Source organism: Urtica dioica, chromosome 11 (genome assembly GCF_054948205.1).
Source record: "Urtica dioica subsp. dioica isolate 48M chromosome 11, U.dioica_male_clone48M_v1_H2, whole genome shotgun sequence".
NCBI classification, from domain to species: Eukaryota; Viridiplantae; Streptophyta; class Magnoliopsida; order Rosales; family Urticaceae; genus Urtica; species Urtica dioica.
In genome coordinates this window covers 9,618,801-9,637,127 of record NC_142766.1, presented here as the reverse complement: position 1 = coordinate 9,637,127, position 18,327 = coordinate 9,618,801, and the positions used below count along the sequence as shown (strand labels likewise).

The 18,327-nt window shown below is 42.3% G+C and overlaps 2 protein-coding genes across 2 annotated transcripts; both read left to right on the top strand.

The window, feature by feature from the left end:
- The first annotated feature begins 5,375 nt into the window (after positions 1 to 5,375).
- On the top strand, positions 5,376 to 5,942 carry LOC149381096 (uncharacterized). Its single transcript, XM_089601284.1, has one exon. The coding sequence runs from the start codon at positions 5,376 to 5,378 to the stop codon at positions 5,940 to 5,942; it is 567 nt and encodes a 188-aa protein (XP_089457410.1).
- Positions 5,943 to 6,250: 308 nt separating this feature from the next.
- Positions 6,251 to 17,985, top strand: LOC149381095 (uncharacterized). Its single transcript, XM_089601283.1, has 6 exons — positions 6,251 to 6,469; positions 6,632 to 6,922; positions 7,107 to 7,403; positions 7,530 to 7,857; positions 17,111 to 17,394; positions 17,521 to 17,985. Exons 1-6 carry the CDS (start codon positions 6,251 to 6,253, stop codon positions 17,983 to 17,985), a joined length of 1,884 nt encoding a protein of 627 aa, XP_089457409.1.
- Positions 17,986 to 18,327: the final 342 nt, after the last annotated feature.

Genomic DNA, 18,327 nt, shown 5'->3' with positions numbered 1-18,327 from the left:
AAGATGGCACACGTCTTGCTCCATGTCAAGAAGATCTCCTACGAGTTTTAGGTTGAGGTTGTGAACACTGCTTGCTACATCCACAATAAGGTCTCCATTCGACCTGGATCAAATACTTTCATGATTTTGGAAGAACCTGCAACATCTTAGCACATCGAGATTCGAGAAAGAAGTGGGATGCTAAGAGTGATGAAGGCATCTTTCAGGCTATTCTACCAATAGTCATGTGTTCAAGGTCTTCAACAAGCGCACCAATATGGTAATGGAGTCTATCAATGTGATCATAAATGATGAAAAAAAAGGTTATATCGATCAGAGATGAAGATGATGGGGTTACTACTCTGATTCCCCTGTCAAGTCATATCTGGCATGCTGTCTCTGAAATCAACAACAACAATGATGGAGATTCAGACTCTGATGAAAAAGAAAATGAGACAGCGGCTCCTGTTAAGAAGCCCTCTAGCGGGATCAAGAAAAATCACTCGGACTTTATTATTGCAAGAAGTTCATGTTCTCAACTGGTGTATATGAAATCTATGTTGAATGAGTATGATGTTCAACAGGATGTCATGAATCTCTATTGTGACAACATGAGTTCCATCAGTATCGCCAATAATCTTGTTCAACATAGCAATACCAGGCACATAGATATTCGCTAGGGATTTGGTTGATTATAAGGTCGTCTCTCTTAGGCATGTGAACACGGAGAATCAGCTTGCACACATCTTCACCAAGGCTCTCGATACAGCTCAATTTGAAAAACTCAGAATAGCTCTGGGTATATGCTTCCGGACTTATAGCAATTAATGGGCTGGTCAAAACTTATGTGGGCCAAATATTTTTTATGGGGCCCAATGGCTTCAAAAGTGGGAAGTTATTTTTTCAACCCTGTGATTACACGTGTTCTGACAGGGTGATCAATGTGACGGTTTATTTTTTTAGAATGGACAATTTGAGTGCATATGTCATTGAGAATCACCATAATCTATGAGAAATTTTGAAAAACCTGATTTGCCCTCTCGGTGCGATTTACTTTCATGCCCTAATTTCAGTCAGATTGCTCGTTGTTGTGAAAATGGCGTCTACTGATCGGAGCTCTTCGACATCAGGTGTTCCGAGAGAAAGCCCTAAGAAGAAGGTTGTGGTTGAAGGAGTTTCTAAAAAAAATTAGTGAATAAACAAGTGGTCAAGATCTTCATGGGAAAGGTCTCTAAGAGAGTCGATGGTCAGGCCAAAGAGGGATTTTGAATCTTTGACCTGATCTTCCCATTCATCCAACAGCTTGAGGAATGATTCAGAAAGAAAGTGAAACTACTCATCTCTGATCCGGTCGTGCATGCGTCCCAGTCTGAAGATCTCATCACAAGTGTTACAAGTGACAAAGAACAAGGTCATCTTTCTCTGGTTTTAGATTCTAGGGATTTAGAGAAACCTAGTCAGTTAGAGGTTGTGAAGGATTGTGATGTTACATCATCCATTGAGAGCGTAGAACAATCAGTGGTATCTGCTATGATGGGTCTAGGTGGTGGGACTGACAACTCCATGAGCACCAATCTTTCTTATTTTCCTAAAAAAACTGCTCTTGGCAACACAGAGAGAGCCCCATCTGATGTCCTTGTTGATGGTGAGCCATCTTCCATCTTGTCTATAGAATACAATCAAAATACTGGACATGTCTCACTCTTGCCCAAATGGCCAGAGATATCAAAGATTGTGGATATAATTCTGAAGAGGTTGTTGAGGATGTCCACAAGACAACTAGCGGTAGCAAATTTGCAGGATTTGTGACTAAAGAAAAACTCATATCTTCCATGAGCAGTAGGACTCCTACGTTTGAGAAAGGTCCACAACTGTTTACAAGTCCTGAGAAGAAGAAGAAGGTCAAAAAGAAAAAAACTAGTCTGGTGAATAAGACTGACCGGAAGAAGAATAAGAAACCTACTCCTCGAAGAAGGTTGATAAAAAGAAAAGAACGAGAGCGACATAGGAACATGTTGCCTCTGACGATGTTGCAGATTTTGTTTCTAATATCTTGGAGGAAGATGAAGAAGAAGAAAGAATTTCTGGTAGAAAGAAGAAAAAGCCCATGAATGATGATCATGAAGTTCTCATAAATGGCATCTTTTTTCACACAATTCAAAATGCCGGCAGATGGAGATTCATAATTCTAAGAAGCATTGCCCTAGAATATGTGTTGTCAGAAGAAGCCTTGAAATGAACGGAGATCATCGAGTGCATTGAGAATGTGGATCTCTTGAAGATAGTGACCAACATTGGTGCTTACAATGTCCAGCTTGTACGGGAGTTCATTGTTAATCTCCCTGAGAAGGTGAATGATCTCAGCTCTCCTGACTACCTTAAGGTGCAAGTGTGGGGTAAGTGCATTGCTTTCTCTCCTCGAGTCATCAACGACTTTCTTGGAAGGCGTACTCCCTCTTCTGAGGGCCCTATCCCTTCTAAGTTGGATCTGATCAAGGAGATTTATGGTGGGAAGGATTCGCAAGGATGGCCTGCCAAGGGTCTCTTCGCTTCTTCAAAATTAAGTTTCAAGTACTCCATTTTGCACAAGATTGAAGTCAAGAAACGGACCCATTCTGCTCATTCCACTAGTCTCTCACTCTGGCACAGTTCATCTATCAAGTTGGTACATGCGGAGCCATAGATTTTGGAAAGTTTGTGTTTGATCAAGTTATAAGGCACGCAAGCTTGGAGGCAATCAAACTTCCTATTACCTATCCATCTCTATTGTTTGGGATTATGCTAAAGCAACATCCAGGGAAGTCTTCTTGCAAGGTTCCAGGGAAGATCTTGTTCAGCTACACGCTCTTCCAGGCTTATCATGCTGCTGATATTCACAGACTTCCCTCAGTTCGTATGCCTCATCTTTTTCTAGACTTCTTCAGAGGCCCCTACAGTGCCCATCATGTCATCTGAGTTGAGATCTCATGTGGCTTGTGTGGGAGTAGATATCGTCCCTTTCCACCAGGTCTGTTGGACCGATTAAGACCAAGGTAAGCTCGGCCCAAAGGGGACTCTAGGATAAACATCAGTTCGGTCCAAGGCCCAGTTCGGCCTAGAAATCCTAGGCGCAAGCGAGATCGGCCCAAGACAATAGCAAGGAATCTAATCAAAGGACGAATCCCAACTCGATCTTGGCCCGTGAACATTCCTGGACGATCCCGCCAGTTAATTCGAACGAATGATCATCTGAGAAATGGTCAAATTGCCTAAAGGTGGGGGATGCACGCGAGATTAAAGGATCAAAGACCGGTTCTGCCCGTACATGTGTACCGATCTGAATAAGTAGGGGAATCATCGAGCTGGCTATAAAAGCTCACTCCATTTTCATTTTTGGGGAACGAATTTTTAGAGAGAGAGATTACGCCATATTCTTCTTTGCTCATTTAGAGTTTTTAGTTGCTTATTCCAAATAATTTCATGTTCCTGCAAAGTTTGCATTCTTTAATCAATAAAAGGAATTTTCTTTCGTTCTTTCTATATTCTTAATCGTATTATCTATTAATTTCTTTCGGATTTCGATTCAATCTTCATAATCAGATTCTGAGACCCTTAGTTCAAATAAATAAATATACGAGATAATTCGAATAAATTTGGTATAGATTGTTGAGACGAGAAATCGGTTCAACAATTTGGCGCCGTCTGTGGGAAACTTATCAGAAACCTAACGCCGAAGAACATAGATCGGATCTGAAAGAATGTCTTCTAACAGCGAGCACAAAATCCCGGTTTATGGAGCCGATCCGGAGACACGGGCTCTTTTGCTGAAACTCGTTGAAACCACTGCCGAATTCCAGAGATCAACCCGATCCCAGCTCGATAGCTTGACAGCTGCGCAATCTTCACTTCAAGAGCAGCTCGACGCTGAGCGAGCTATTCTGTTGAGCTCAATCGGTCCGCCTACCGCAAACGGACGAAGGTTCGCCCCACCCGGGAGGCGGCTAAGCTTCTCCGGGATCCACATGTCACCCGACACGGCCGGCCCCAGCAATACGGCCGGAATGGGCCAGTTTGATGGACAGGTCGAGGCCAGTGTTTGGCGAGCTAGACCGACTCAAGGCGATCTACCGCCCCCGCCTCCGGGAGGCCCTCCTCCTGGATATGTTCCTCAGGTCATCAACCTCCCCCGCGAGGAAGGAATTCCTGAGGAGCCGAACTATTTCGAGCTGGTAGTTCGACCAGAAGAAAAAAACCCTCAGAGAGGAGAAATCCGAACTAGGGAAGAACAGTTCGCCGTAGAAATCCCGAGGGATGATCACCCCGCGTTCAATGCCTTCCGTCAGATGGTGGAGGAGAAGTTACGGGCTGTAGACTCCCGAATGCACTATGCCACGAGCTCGGCCCCCGAGATCGACCGGCTGGTGGCAGACACTGGGCGAACCCCTTTTGCTCCATGTATTACCCAAGTTAGAGTTGGAGATACCGGAAAGACCAGGTTACCCAAGTACTCTGGTACTTCCAACCCGAAAACGTACGTAACGGCCTTTTGCATCGTGATGGGGCGAGCATGTCTGCGAGATAACGAGCGAGAAGCAGGGTTTTGCCAGTTATTCGCCGAAAACCTGTCAGGAAGCACCTTAGATTGGTTTTCACATCTCGAGGAAGGGTCGATAAGTTCTTTTCAACAGCTGTCGGCCGCATTCATCAAACACTACTCAATGCTAGAAGAAGATGAGGCGACCATGGCGGGCCTATGGAATACCCAACAAGCCCGAGACGAAACTCTGAAAAGCTTCATGACAAGGTTTAAGACTGTCATGTCAAAAATCCATTCCGTGGAGGGAGAATCGGCTCTGAACGCTCTCAAAAATGGACTGTGGCACGAGTCCAGATTTCGAGAAGAAATGACCGTAAATAGACCACCCACCATCGAGGATGCAATTCATCGCACCTCGAACTACGTGAAAGCCGAAGAAGAAAGGGCCCTCCTGTCAAAGAAACATAATCCAAGGAAGGCCCCTTCCATGACGCCTGTTCCGGCCATGGCCAGGACACCCGGAATGAAACCTTACCGAAACAATGAAGGGAGGAAACCTTCAAATATCCCGGAACACGCCTTTAACGTAAAAGACAAGGGAGTTCCCGAAGGAAGCACCGCGAAATGACCGCGTGACAAGAAAAAATACTGCGACTTCCACAAGAATTACGGACACGAAACTCTGGATTGCGTCGTAGCCAGAAAGGTACTTATCGAGAAGTATAAAAATGGAGAGCTGAAGAATGTCGACCTGGGACCACCACCCCAGAAGAAGGAATTTAACAATAACATAACCCGAGGAAATCCCTCCCCAAAAAGAGGAAGAGCAAAGGATGACGATAACGACGTCTCCCAAGCAAAACCCCGGATCGACTATATCATGAGAGGTTCAAAGTTTTGCAGGAATAGCATAATCTCGATTAAGGCACACCAACGTCAACTTAAAGGTACACCGAGGTCATCTGGGTGTCAAAAGGAAGAAAATACCACGATCTCATTCAATGAAGACGATACCAAAAGGCTATACGGGCCCCATGACGACGCTTTGATCATCGAACTCGAAGTGAGTAACTGCGTAGTAGCCATAACCTTGATTGACGGAGGAAGCTCCGTAGATGTTATATTCAAAACCACTTTGGATAGAATGAACATTGAGGAGGCTGAAATCGAGCACAAACCTAACCAGCTATCTGGGTTCAATGGGGAAGTAACACCCTCTCTAGGAATCATTGAACTCCCTATACGGGCTGGAGACATAAACCGGATGGTCGAATTTACCATTCTTGACTGCCCGTCCCCATTCAACGCTATCCTAGGGAGACCTTGGATACATGGGATGAGGGCGGTACCGTCAACCTACCACATGTGCGTACGATTTCCGACTCCCCAACGAGATACAAGAAATCAGAGGGAGTCAGGAGGCATCCCGAATTTGTTATATGAATAATCATAAAAAAAATCATCGAAAAGCACCAACCAAAAGAAAACATTTCAGAGGATCCATCTAGCGAAGAAACCAGCGAAGGCCAATAGCAATTAATGGCCATCGGAAACGAAATCATCCATCTGTCTCCGATGGAAAGTTCAGAGGAAAAAGATGAGCCCGATACGGAGTCAATAACACAGATTCAGATAGACGGAACTGACCCCGAGAGATGTGTAGGCATCGGGGCCAAGTTGAAAGGGAGCGTACGCTGAGAACTGATAACGTTCTTGAAGAAGAACAAAAAGACGTTTGCTTGGACGACAAAGGACATGCCAGGCATAGACCTCGAGATCGCCGTGCACCAACTCAACGTCGATCCCAGTTACAAGCCCGTAAAACAAAAGCGTAGGAAACTCGGTCCAGAGAGGGCTAAAGTGGTCAACGAAGAAGTAGATCGCCTCTTGAAATCCGGTTTAATACGCGAAGTAAAATACCCCGTTTGGCTCGCCAATACCGTCGTCGTCAAGAAAAAGAACGGTAAATGGCGCGTATGCATCGACTATACCGATCTTAATAAAGCTTGTCCTAAAGACAGCTTTCCCCTACCACACATAGAGCGCTTGGTGGAAGCCACCGCCGGTCATAAAATCCTATCATTCATGGATGCATTCTGAGGATACAATCAAATCCTGATGCATCCAAATGATCAGGATAAAACCGCTTTCACAACCGACAAGGGTATCTATTGCTATAAGGTCATGCCCTTCGGGCTCAAAAACGCCGGAGCCACGTATCAACGCCTAGTGAACAGAATGTTCGCCGACAAGATACGAACAACGATGGACGTTTACGTCGACGACATGTTAGTAAAATCACTACGAGAAACAGACCACGTCTCACATTTAGAGGAATGTTTCAAGGTCCTAAACAGTTACCAAATGAAGCTAAACCCGTCTAAATATACCTTTGGGGTATCTTCTGGAAAATTCCTCGGGTACATGGTAACTCAGAGGGAGATTGAAGCCAACCCAGACCAAATACAAGCACTCCGAAATCTACCCTCCCCCAGAAACAAAAGAGAAATCCAGAGACTAACAGGACGCGTGGCAGCCCTTAGCCGATTCATCTCCCGATCAATCGATAAGTGCTTACCCTTCTATAAGCTCCTGAGAGGAAAATAAGAAGTTCGAATTGACAGAAAAGTGCGAAGAAGCATTCGAGCAACTGAAACAATACCTGGCCGAACCTCCGGTCCTAGCCAAGCCCGAAGTAGGAGAACCGCTCTACCAGTATGTAGCCGTATCGCACACTGCGGTCAGTGGAGTCTTCGTCAGAGAAGAACGAGGAGACCAAAAACCAGTGTTTTACATAAGTAGATCACTCGTTGATGCAGACACAAGATATCCAGCAATGGAAAAATTAGCTTTGGTCGTCATCACAGCGGTCCGAAAGCTACGACCATACTTCCAGTCACACTCGACAGTAGTAATGACCACTCAACCTTTACGTTCATTCCTCCACAGCCCCAACCAATCGGGGAGATTAACCAAATGGGCCGTCGAACTAAGCGAATATGATATCGAATAACGTATTAGAACATGCGCAAAGTCACAAGTTCTAGCCGATTTCCTTATCGAGCTCCCCGCAAATAAAAGCGAGACCACAACAAGCGCTGGAAATTGGACCCTCAAAGTCGATGGTTCATCCACAAAACAAGGGGCCGGGATCGGGATACATCTGGTATCACCACATGGAGAAGTGATTGAACAATCCTTCCGCCTGGATTTCACCGCCTCAAACAACGAAGCCGAGTACGAGGCACTAATCACAGGATTACGCCTGGCAAAAGTTGTGGGAGCAAAATCCATATCCGCCTTTTGTGACTCGCAGCTCGTTGCAAATCAAATCAACGGAGAATTTGAAACCAGAGACGAGCGTATGGAGGCATACGCACAATTAGTAAAAGAAATGACAAATCAATTCAAAAAATTTGAATTGACCCGCATCCTTAGAGGAGAAAACACCACCGCTGACGCCCTCGTCGCCTTAGCTTCAACGTCACACCCTACATAAGCAAAATCATACCGGTCGAGGCAATAAAGCAACCTTCTATCACTACCAAAAGCGCAAGCATAATGGTAATAATAGAAGAGCGGGACTGGAGAAGGGATATAATCAGATATATCTCCGAAGGCCATACCCCGACAGATAAGTGTTGGAATTGATCTAGGGTTTAAGAAAAAGTTTAACGCTTCGCAAAGCGGCGGAATTTTAAAAAAAAAAATTTCAAGTAAAAACAGTTTTTTACTAACCTAGACAAAGAGCAAGTACATATAAATAAAAACTATTATGAGCATAGAAGTTTACTAACCTTTCTTGAAGCTTGAACTTTGAGAAGCTTTTGGAAAGTTTGCAACGCTCGTCTCCTTCGCAGCACGTATCTCTTTCTTTCCTCGGCACCTCGAGCAACCACGAAAGTTTCTATCACTAAATCACTCGAAATAAAAGGAATTAGTGAGTGGGCACTTTTAAACACTACGACTTAAGAACGAGTCTTGAAGTCGCAGAGCTAAACTCTAGGTCAAATGAGGACCTAGGTGCCAAAACAATAAAACGAAGTTGACTAGAGAGAGAGAGGAGAGGGGCGGCCAAGTTCTAGTGAGAGAGTCTCTCAAATCTCTTAAACTTGGATGAATGGAAAGTGTGGAATGAGGCTCCTATTTATAGGAGAGGTCTTACCTTCAATAAGGTAGTTTCCTCTTCTATAGAATATCACATATTCATGAGCCAATTTCCCTTTTCCTTCAAAGAGTCACACGGCCAAGACTTGCCAAGCAAGTCCTTGGATTTGTTTCCTCTTTCTTTTGCTTCTCTCTTGACTCTTTTGGGCGCCCACTTTGGTTTCCCCTTAGGGGAAATTTGTTTCCTCTTTTTCTTTTGGCAAGTATCTTCATACATTCATGCACAAAATATTCTCTCTTTATTTGGGTATGTTGGGCGCCTATACCATCTAGAAAAGGCTTCTAGAAGCTTTTCCATTTGTTCATGACAACATGAAAAAGGCCCATTAAGAATTTTCAATAAAATTCTTATGAAATGAAATTAATCCACAAGGCCCAATTAATCATATTATGGCCGAGTGTTACTTGTCATCAAATGACCATGTCAAAAAATTTATTGACATTCATTTCATCCTATGTCTCAAAAAACAAAAATACCCTTTTGACAATTTTCGTTCTTGTTTTGACTTAGCTCCCAGTTTAACTATTCCTATTCGATGTGATTCGTGACAGTGACCTCATGGATCCAAATGAACAAAGCTTGAGCTAAAATACTTGGACTCAAAAGTTCACAAACCTTTTCCAAGTTTAGCTTAATGTCAACTGACTCCACTAAAGAGTTGACACTGAAAATCTCTCGGTTCAACTGAATTTATTTTCTACTCAAGAATTCAACCTAATTATGATGAGCGGATCCACTGAATATTATCTATGTTTACCCTTCATGAATGTCATCAGCTAGTCGGGATTTACTAAATTACCATTTTACCCTTCTAGCTGTTATTTCCTCAACTCCTTTGTCGCTTGTGAATAAGTTAGAAACAATGTATTGACGAGGAGCTAACAAGTCACATTGTTTCATCCAAAAGAGTCAGGACTCAATCTGGACACTGGCCAGTTCATTTATTCACACTCCAAGGAACAAAGCATGAGGTGACATACATTGCATTTCAGCAATCTTGTACATGAATTCCATATCTATGAGAACTTCACAAAGTTACTCATGACATTCTCACAACTTAGTACTTCACCAATAGGCCCTGTTCGGAATCACATAGTGAGTCCGAACTCTGACTTTCTCAAATGAGAATACGTAAGCTGTGAAATGGCATGTCTCATTTCAGGATTAAGGTAAGCATGATGCAATTCATACATAGTGACTTCGAGACATAAGAGGTTAAATGGTTTGTTCTTATCTTGTCTCTAGAAGTGCACTGGTCAATTTAGTACCTTCGGAAGATACCTAGAAGAACTATAGAGTCTCCAACTCTCAATGCCCCATAACCAGACATCATAGATTCTCCTAACAATCGTACTGAGGTCAATAGTCCTTTGACCCTTAGATTGCGAGTATATCGTTTTAAGCAAACTACGAAGAGTTTGTTCATGCAAATCTACATTTGTCTCTTCGTAAGTTGTTTAGTTTCTTTATGGACTAAAGACTAAGGTTTTATCATAAAGCTTCAAACAAGGGAGATTGAATGAACGTTTCAACTTTTTTTATTAATGAATAAGCAATTACAAGCAAGAGTCTTCATGAGACTTTATTACATCAAATGCATAATATAAAGATTACAACTCTTCTTGTAGGCACCATTGACAACAAACTCCCACTTGACTCAAAGAAGATGTGTGTAGTCTTTCATGCCTAATCCCTCTCGATGTTGGTCGAAGACCTTGTTCGCTAGGGCCTTTGTGAATGGATCTGCTAGGTCGTCCACCGTTGAGATCTTCTTCACTTCCACGTCTCCACGCTGCACGATCTCTCGAATCAAATGGTATTTCCTCTCAATATGCTTAGAGCGCTTATGGCTTCGAGGTTCCTTCGAGTTAGCGACAGCCCCACTATTATCACAATAAAGAGTCATGGGCTCGTCGACGTTTGGAACAACTTCCAAATTCTTAAGGAATTTTCTAAGCCATACGGCCTCTTTGGATGCTTCACAAGCAGCCACATATTCTTCTTCCATTGTGGAGTCAGCAATGCAAGATTGCTTAATACTTCTGCACACAACAGCTCCACCATTAAGGATGAACACAGATCCTGAAGTGGATTTCCTGGAATCCTTATCCGCTTGAAAATCGGAGTCGGTATATCCCGTCATAGTCAGGTCAGTACCTGAGTATGTAAGCATCAAGTTCCTAGTTCTTCGAAGATACTTAAGAACATGCTTAACAGCAATCCAGTGCTTGGGTCCAAGGTTGGATTGGAAACGGCTAACTACGCCAACGGCGAAACAGATGTCAGGTCTAGTGCAAAGCATAGCATACATAAGGCTTCCTACGGCAGAGGCGTAAGGAATTTTCCTCATGTCTTCAATCTCTTGTGCAGTCTTGGGAGACTGGTCCTTAGAGAGTGAAACTCCATGCCTAAAGGGTGTTTGACCCTTCTTGGAGTCTTGCATTGAGAAGCGACCCATCACCTTATCAATATAAGATGCTTGAGAGAGCGACAGGGTCCGGTTTTTCCTATCTCGAAAGATTTGGATCCCCAGAATGTACGTGGCTTCTCCTAGATCCTTCATATCGAATTGCTTTGCTAGCCAGACCTTAACCTCAGATAACTTATCCACGTCATTACCAATGAGTAGTATATCATCGACATATAGCACCAGAAACACAACTTTGCCTTCGTGTATTAACTTGTAAACACAAGGCTCATCTATTGACTGTTCAAAGCCAAAGCTCTTTACAGTTTCATCGAATCTAATATTCCATGACCTAGATGCTTGCTTTAATCCATAAATGGACTTAAGTAACTCACAAACCTTGGTCTCTTGACCTTCTTCCACGAAACCGTCTGGTTGAGCCATGTAAATGCGCTCGTCAAGATTGCCATTCAGAAAGGCTGTCTTGACATCCATTTGCCAGATCTCATAGTCGAGAGCTGCAGCTATGGATAGGAGCATTCGGATGGATTTAAGCATCGCGACTGGCGAGAAGATTTCTTCATAGTCAATCCCTTCTTCTTGGGTATAACCCTTCGCCACAAGTCGTGCTTTGAACGTCTCGACGTTCCCATCAGGACCCATTTTCTTCTTGTATATCCACTTACACCCTACGGGTTTAATCCCTTCAGGAAGGTCTACAAGTTTCCAGACTTTGTTGACATACATCGAGTGCATCTCAACTTTCATGGCGTCAAGCCAAAGGTTTGATTCAGAACAAGCCATCGCTTGGCTATAGGAAACAGGATCATCCATGTCAGAGACGGCTACGAGAGAGTCTCCATAAGACATGTACCTGTCAGGCTTTTGAGTAGCCCTCCCACTACGTCGAAGTACTACTTGACGAGATTCTGATGCGTTAGGTTGTGTTTCAGTTGGGGTAAGAACAGTTCTTACAGATGAGGTAGAAGCTTCCTCACCCAACTTTTCTTCAAGCACAATTTTGCTTCTAGGTTTTGCATCCTTCATAAAGTCCTCCTCAAGGAAACGAGCATTCGTGCTAACGAAAGTCTTATCGTCCTCGGGACTATAGAAGATGAAACCCTTGGTTTCCTTTGGATATCCCACAAACAGGCACAATTCTGACCTACTAGCCAACTTGCTAGTCTTTTGCCTTAGCACGTGTGCAGGGCAACCCCAAATTCGGATGTGGCCCAGATTTACTTTACGGCCAGTCCATCATTCATAAGGAGTACCAGGAACCGTTTTGGACGGAACTTGGTTCAGAATATAAGCGGCTGTTTCGAGGACATATCCCCAAAAGGAAAGAGGGAGTGATGAGTAACTCATCATTGATCTAACCATCTCCATAAGAGTTCGGTTTCTTCTATCTGACACTCCGTTTTGTTGAGGTGTGCCAGGTGCGGTAAGCTGAGAAGCGATACCTTCTTCTTTAAGAAAGTCATCGAACTCTCCAGACATATACTCACCACCTCGATCAGATCGAAGGGTTTTGATCACTTTGCCAGTTTGCTTTTCCACTAAAGCCTTAAAGACCTTAAATACGTTAAAGGTCTCGGATTTGTGTTTCAGCAAATAGACAAACCCATATCGTGAGTAATCATCGGTGAAGGTAACGAAGTATTCGTATCCTCCACGTGCCTGTTGGTTGAGCGGACCACATACATCAGAATGTACTAGTTCCAGCAACTCAGTGGCTCTTCGACCCTTATCGAAGAAAGGTCGCTTAGTCATTTTTCCTTCTATGCAGGATTCACAAGTAGGTAGTGAACCTATTGCAGAGGCTTGGAGTGGACCGTCCCTCACAAGTCTCTTAATCCTATCTAGACTGATATGACCAAGTCTTAAGTGCCATAGGTATGTTGATTTTGTTAGATCGGAGGATTCAGAAAGTTTGATCCTCTTTGGCTCCCTAATTAGATCATTATCTATTTCGGTGTCTAAAAGAGAAGGTTGAGTGGGATAGATGTAGAAAAGAGCATTCTTCATACATGCATCAGTGACAAAAGAATTATCAGGAAACGAAATACGAATTCCATTCTTAATGAACTTTAAACAATAATCTTGCTCAAGAAGACGAGCAACGGATATTAAGTTCTTCCCAAAGGTAGGAACAAAATAAACATTATTCAAGTTTAAAGTGCGGTCTTCAAAAGACAGCGTCACGGATCCCACAGCCTTCGCAGACACCAGGCTCCCATCACCCCATTTGAAACAGAACTCGCCTTCCTCTAAGCTTTTGGTTTTCTTGAAACCTTTCAAGGAACAACAAATATGGTTAGTAGCAGCGGAGTCAAGAATCCACGTTGATACATTATCAGTTACTAAGCATGCTTCGGTAACTAGTACAATACTATGTTCCTTTGCTTTGAGATAGGCAAGAGAGTTCTTTTTATCGGCCTTATGAGGTCTCTTCTTAGTTCCAGAGGCGGAGGCTTTGTGCTCAGTAGCATGTGCCTCTCCTTTATTCCTCTTTCTCTTAGTGAGACCTACAGCAGTATGAAGTTCCTTCATAAGCTTGGTAACAGTGTACTCTAGCTTGTTTATGGAGTAGTTCATCTTGGAGGTATCAAGAGATGCGGGGAGAGTTTCTAAGATCACATCTATGACGTTCTTCCCATCAATCTCAGATCCTAGGATTTCCATTTTACTCAGATGACTAATGATCAATATCATAAAGTCTCCAACAGGAGTCCTAGCCTTCATGCGACAGTTCATAAACTGTCGTACTGCTTTTTGCCTTGCTTGACGCCTTTGCCCTCCAAACATCTCATGGAGATTGGTGAGTATGTCGGCGGCAGTCTCGATGTCACGATGTTGTTTTTGCAACACATTGTTCATTGATGCTAAGATATAGCACCTCACAATCTCATCGGAGCAGAGCCAAGCCGCCAAGGCGTCTTTGTCCTCTTGAGTTGAATCATTATTCGTCAGAGGAGGACACGAGGTGGTAAGTACCCATTTGTGCTTGGTAAGGATTATGTCGAGGTTATGTTTCGAATCTACGTAGTTTTCGTTTTCGAGTTTGTTCGAGGAAAGGATTAACAAGAGAAGGTTGAGAGACATATTGCCTATATAAGTTGAAACAAGTTTATGATTAGTCTTTGGTTTAGGATTTAAGTTTCTTTAAAACTTTTATAAAATCCAAAGGTGTTATAAACCAAACGACAATTTACTCCTTCGAGGGAAGGCCGCAAAAAATCTCCATTTATAAGTAAATGACACATCATTAATGCTTAGCCAAGATGTCAATACATCAATTTTGACTAGCCACCTTGTAAATTGGTTTGATCACTCACATCCTTTCGCAGGGCCTCGAGGGAGGATTACTAGGGATTGAGTCTAAGTGTGTAACCAACCACTTAGTCCAAAAGATTGACTTTGAAAAACAATCCGCCAAGGGGAGGTCTTGTCTCATTGTCTCACTTTCGGATTTAGCTCATTGAGCAATGATCAGTGCAAAGCGCCCTTGAGTACTCTCATTTAAGAGAGGGCCACGAGGGTGACTCTTAGTCTGGCGACACTTGCACTTTTCATTAGTGTTGGAGATCGTGGGTTATAAACAACAAGTATAACCCTCCCACTTAGTTTTTGGAGTTGGTTCATCTATTCTTATAAGTTCGGAAACGGTTTTCCTAGTTATACAGCGATAGAGCGGACAACTAGAAGAGAATCCTAGATCATCATGTTCAGAGCAGTATTAGTGCATAAAGGCACAAGGTACATACTCGATCTTTTCCTATTTTCTATTTCGGGAAAGTGCATGAGGGAAGTGTGAACTTCAACTCACTCGAACACTTGAAAGTTTGAGATTACACATCTTTTTATTTTTCGGCTTGTCTACAAGGAGACCTCTCACTCAAATTTTCAAGAGCATATAGATTTTGAACATATGTGATATAGATATAGTTTTGAAAACATTTTGAAAATTTATTTGATTTGGATGACAAAATATTTTTCAAGTTTGAAAGTGAAAACGGTTTTTCAAAATTCAAACTAGTTTTGTAAAAATTCAATTTCAATTAAACTTTCAAAAATCAAAATATTTTAATCTTACACATCATGTTTATAATCTTATGAAAAACATTTTTGCTCAAGAAATTTTCCTCATTAGAGTTCTATAACTCATGGTAGTGGGGCTGAAAATCCGGAATTCTAAAAGACTGGAGTTTCGGAACAGCCGCGCACCTCGGAGTAAAATCGCCATAACTGGCGGCTCCGATGTCCTTTTGACCTGAAACCGGTGGCGTTGGACAAAGGACAGACAGAGATTTAATTTGATTTAAGAATCATTAAATTTCGATTTCTGAGCAGAGAGTTATTTCACTTTTACTGCGGGTTTACTCCAGCTCGAAGAAAAAGAAATAATTAAAACTTGGTCTTTTTTAGGTGCGAAAAAGAATCGAGTGTAACGGAACGTTTTAGTATGTTGTTAAAGCTTTTATTGGTGTTTTATTAGCAAGGTAATAACATGATATAAAAGAAATAACAACAAGCATAAAACGATTCAAGTAAAAATAAGAAACTAGCAAGACAATATAACTAGTCACAAAATTTTACTCGAAATTTCTCAAACCTTTAAAACACGTTTTTCAATATAAAAAATTAAAAACTTTTAGAACTGATTCTAATGTGTTTTAAAAACATCCCAAACTCATAGAAAATCAACATGATATTTAATTTAAAGGCAAGAGCAATAAATTAAAAAAAAATCTAAGATCACAATTCTAACTTATCACAAAAATAGTAAACTTTCGAAAACGATTTTCAAGCTCATAATTTTAAATACATGTACATGCTAATCTTTGACCATAGCTCTGATACCATTTGTTGGAATTGATCTAGGGTTTAAGAAAAAGTTTAACGCTTCGCAAAGCGGCGGAATTTTAAAAATTTTCTTTTCAAGTAAAAACAGTTTTTTACTAACCTAGACAAAGAGCAAGTACATATAAATAAAAACTATTATGAGCATAGAAGTTTACTAACCTTTAGCTTGAACTTTGAGAAGCTTTTGGAAAGTTTGCAACGCTCGTCTCCTTCGCAGCACGTCTCTCTTTCATTCCTCGGCACCTCGAGCAACCACGAAAGTTTCTATCACTAAATCACTCGAAATAAAAGGAATTAGTGAGTGGGCACTTTTAAACACTACGACTTAAGAACGAGTCTTGAAGTCGCAGAGCTAAACTCTAGGTCAAATGAGGACCTAGGTGCCAAAACAATAAAACGAAGTTGACTAGAGAGAGAGAGGAGAGGGGCGGCCAAGTTCTAGAGATAGAGTCTCTCAAATCTCTTAAACTTGGATGAATGGAAAGTGTGGAATGAGGCTCCTATTTATAGGAGAGGTCTTACCTTCAATAAGGTAGTTTCCTCTTCTATAGAATATCACATATTCATGAGCCAATTTCCCTTTTCCTTCAAAGAGTCACACGGCCAAGACTTGCCAAGCAAGTCCTTGGATTTGTTTCCTCTTTCTTTTGCTTCTCTCTTGACTCTTTTGGGCGCCCACCTTTGTTTCCCCTTAGGGGAAATTTGTTTTCTCTTTTTCTTTTGGCAAGTATCTTCATACATTCATGCACAAAATATTCTCTCTTTATTTGGGTATGTTGGGCGCCTATACCATCTAGAAAAGGCTTCTAGAAGCTTTTCCATTTGTTCATGACAACATGAAAAAGGCCCATTAAGAATTTTCAATAAAATTCTTATGAAATGAAATTAATCCACAAGGCCCAAACAGTTACCAAATGAAGCTAAACCCGTCTAAATATACCTTTGAGGTATCTTCTGGAAAATTCATCGGGTACATGGTAACTCAGAGGGAGATTGAAGCCAACCCAGACCAAATACAAGCACTCCGAAATCTACCCTCCCCCAGAAACAAAAGAGAAATCCAGAGACTAATAGGACGCGTGGCAGCCCTTAGCCGATTCATCTCCCGATCAATCGATAAGTGCTTACCCTTCTATAAGCTCCTGAGAGGAAAATAAGAAGTTCGAATTGACAGAAAAGTGCGAAGAAGCATTCGAGCAACTGAAACAATACCTGGCCGAACCTCCGGTCCTAGCCAAGCCCGAAGTAGGAGAACCGCTCTACCAGTATGTAGCCGTATCGCACACTGCGGTCAGTGGAGTCTTCGTCAGAGAAGAACGAGGAGACCAAAAACCAGTGTTTTACATAAGTAGATCACTCGTTGATGCAGACACAAGATATCCAGCAATGGAAAAATTAGCTTTGGTCGTCATCACAGCGGTCCGAAAGCTACGACCATACTTCCAGTCACACTCGACAGTAGTAATGACCACTCAACCTTTACGTTCATTCCTCCACAGCCCCAACCAATCGGGGAGATTAACCAAATGGGCCGTCGAACTAAGCGAATATGATATCGAATAACGTATTAGAACATGCGCAAAGTCACAAGTTCTAGCCGATTTCCTTATCGAGCTCCCCGCAAATAAAAGCGAGACCACAACAAGCGCTGGAAATTGGACCCTCAAAGTCGATGGTTCATCCACAAAACAAGGGGCCGGGATCGGGATACATCTGGTATCACCACATGGAGAAGTGATTGAACAATCCTTCCGCCTGGATTTCACCGCCTCAAACAACGAAGCCGAGTACGAGGCACTAATCACAGGATTAAGCCTGGCAAAAGTTGTGGGAGCAAAATCCATATCCGCCTTTTGTGACTCGCAGCTCGTTGCAAATCAAATCAGCGGAGAATTTGAAACCAGAGACGAGCGTATGGAGGCATACGCACAATTAGTAAAAGAAATGACAAATCAATTCAAAAAATTTGAATTGACCTGCATCCTTAGAGGAGAAAACACCACCGCTGACGCCCTCGTTGCCTTAGCTTCAACGTCAGACCTTACATAAGCCAAATCATACCGGTCGAGGCAATAAAGCAACCTTCTATCACTACCAAAAGCGCAAGCATAATGGTAATAATAGAAGAGCGGGACTGGAGAAGGGATATAATCAGATATATCTCCGAAGGCCATACCCCGACAGATAAGTGTTGGAATTGATCTAGGGTTTAAGAAAAAGTTTAACGCTTCGCAAAGCGGCGGAATTTTAAAAAATTTCTTTTCAAGTAAAAACAGTTTTTTACTAACCTAGACAAAGAGCAAGTACATATAAATAAAAACTATTATGAGCATAGAAGTTTACTAACCTTTCTTGAAGCTTGAACTTTGAGAAGCTTTTGGAAAGTTTGCA

What these genes read in the sequence shown, in the direction of transcription:
- LOC149381095 (XM_089601283.1), top strand. Translation starts at nt 6,251, where the DNA reads ATGCCAGGCATAGACCTCGAGATCGCCGTGCACCAACTCAACGTCGAT. An exon ending in ACTTCCAGTCACACTCGACA is followed by an intron (nt 7,404 to 7,529) that starts GTAGTAATGACC and finishes ACATGCGCAAAG; the next exon opens with TCACAAGTTCTAGCCGATTT. An exon ending in ACTTCCAGTCACACTCGACA is followed by an intron (nt 17,395 to 17,520) that starts GTAGTAATGACC and finishes ACATGCGCAAAG; the next exon opens with TCACAAGTTCTAGCCGATTT.
- LOC149381096 (XM_089601284.1), top strand. Translation starts at nt 5,376, where the DNA reads ATGAGAGGTTCAAAGTTTTGCAGGAATAGCATAATCTCGATTAAGGCA.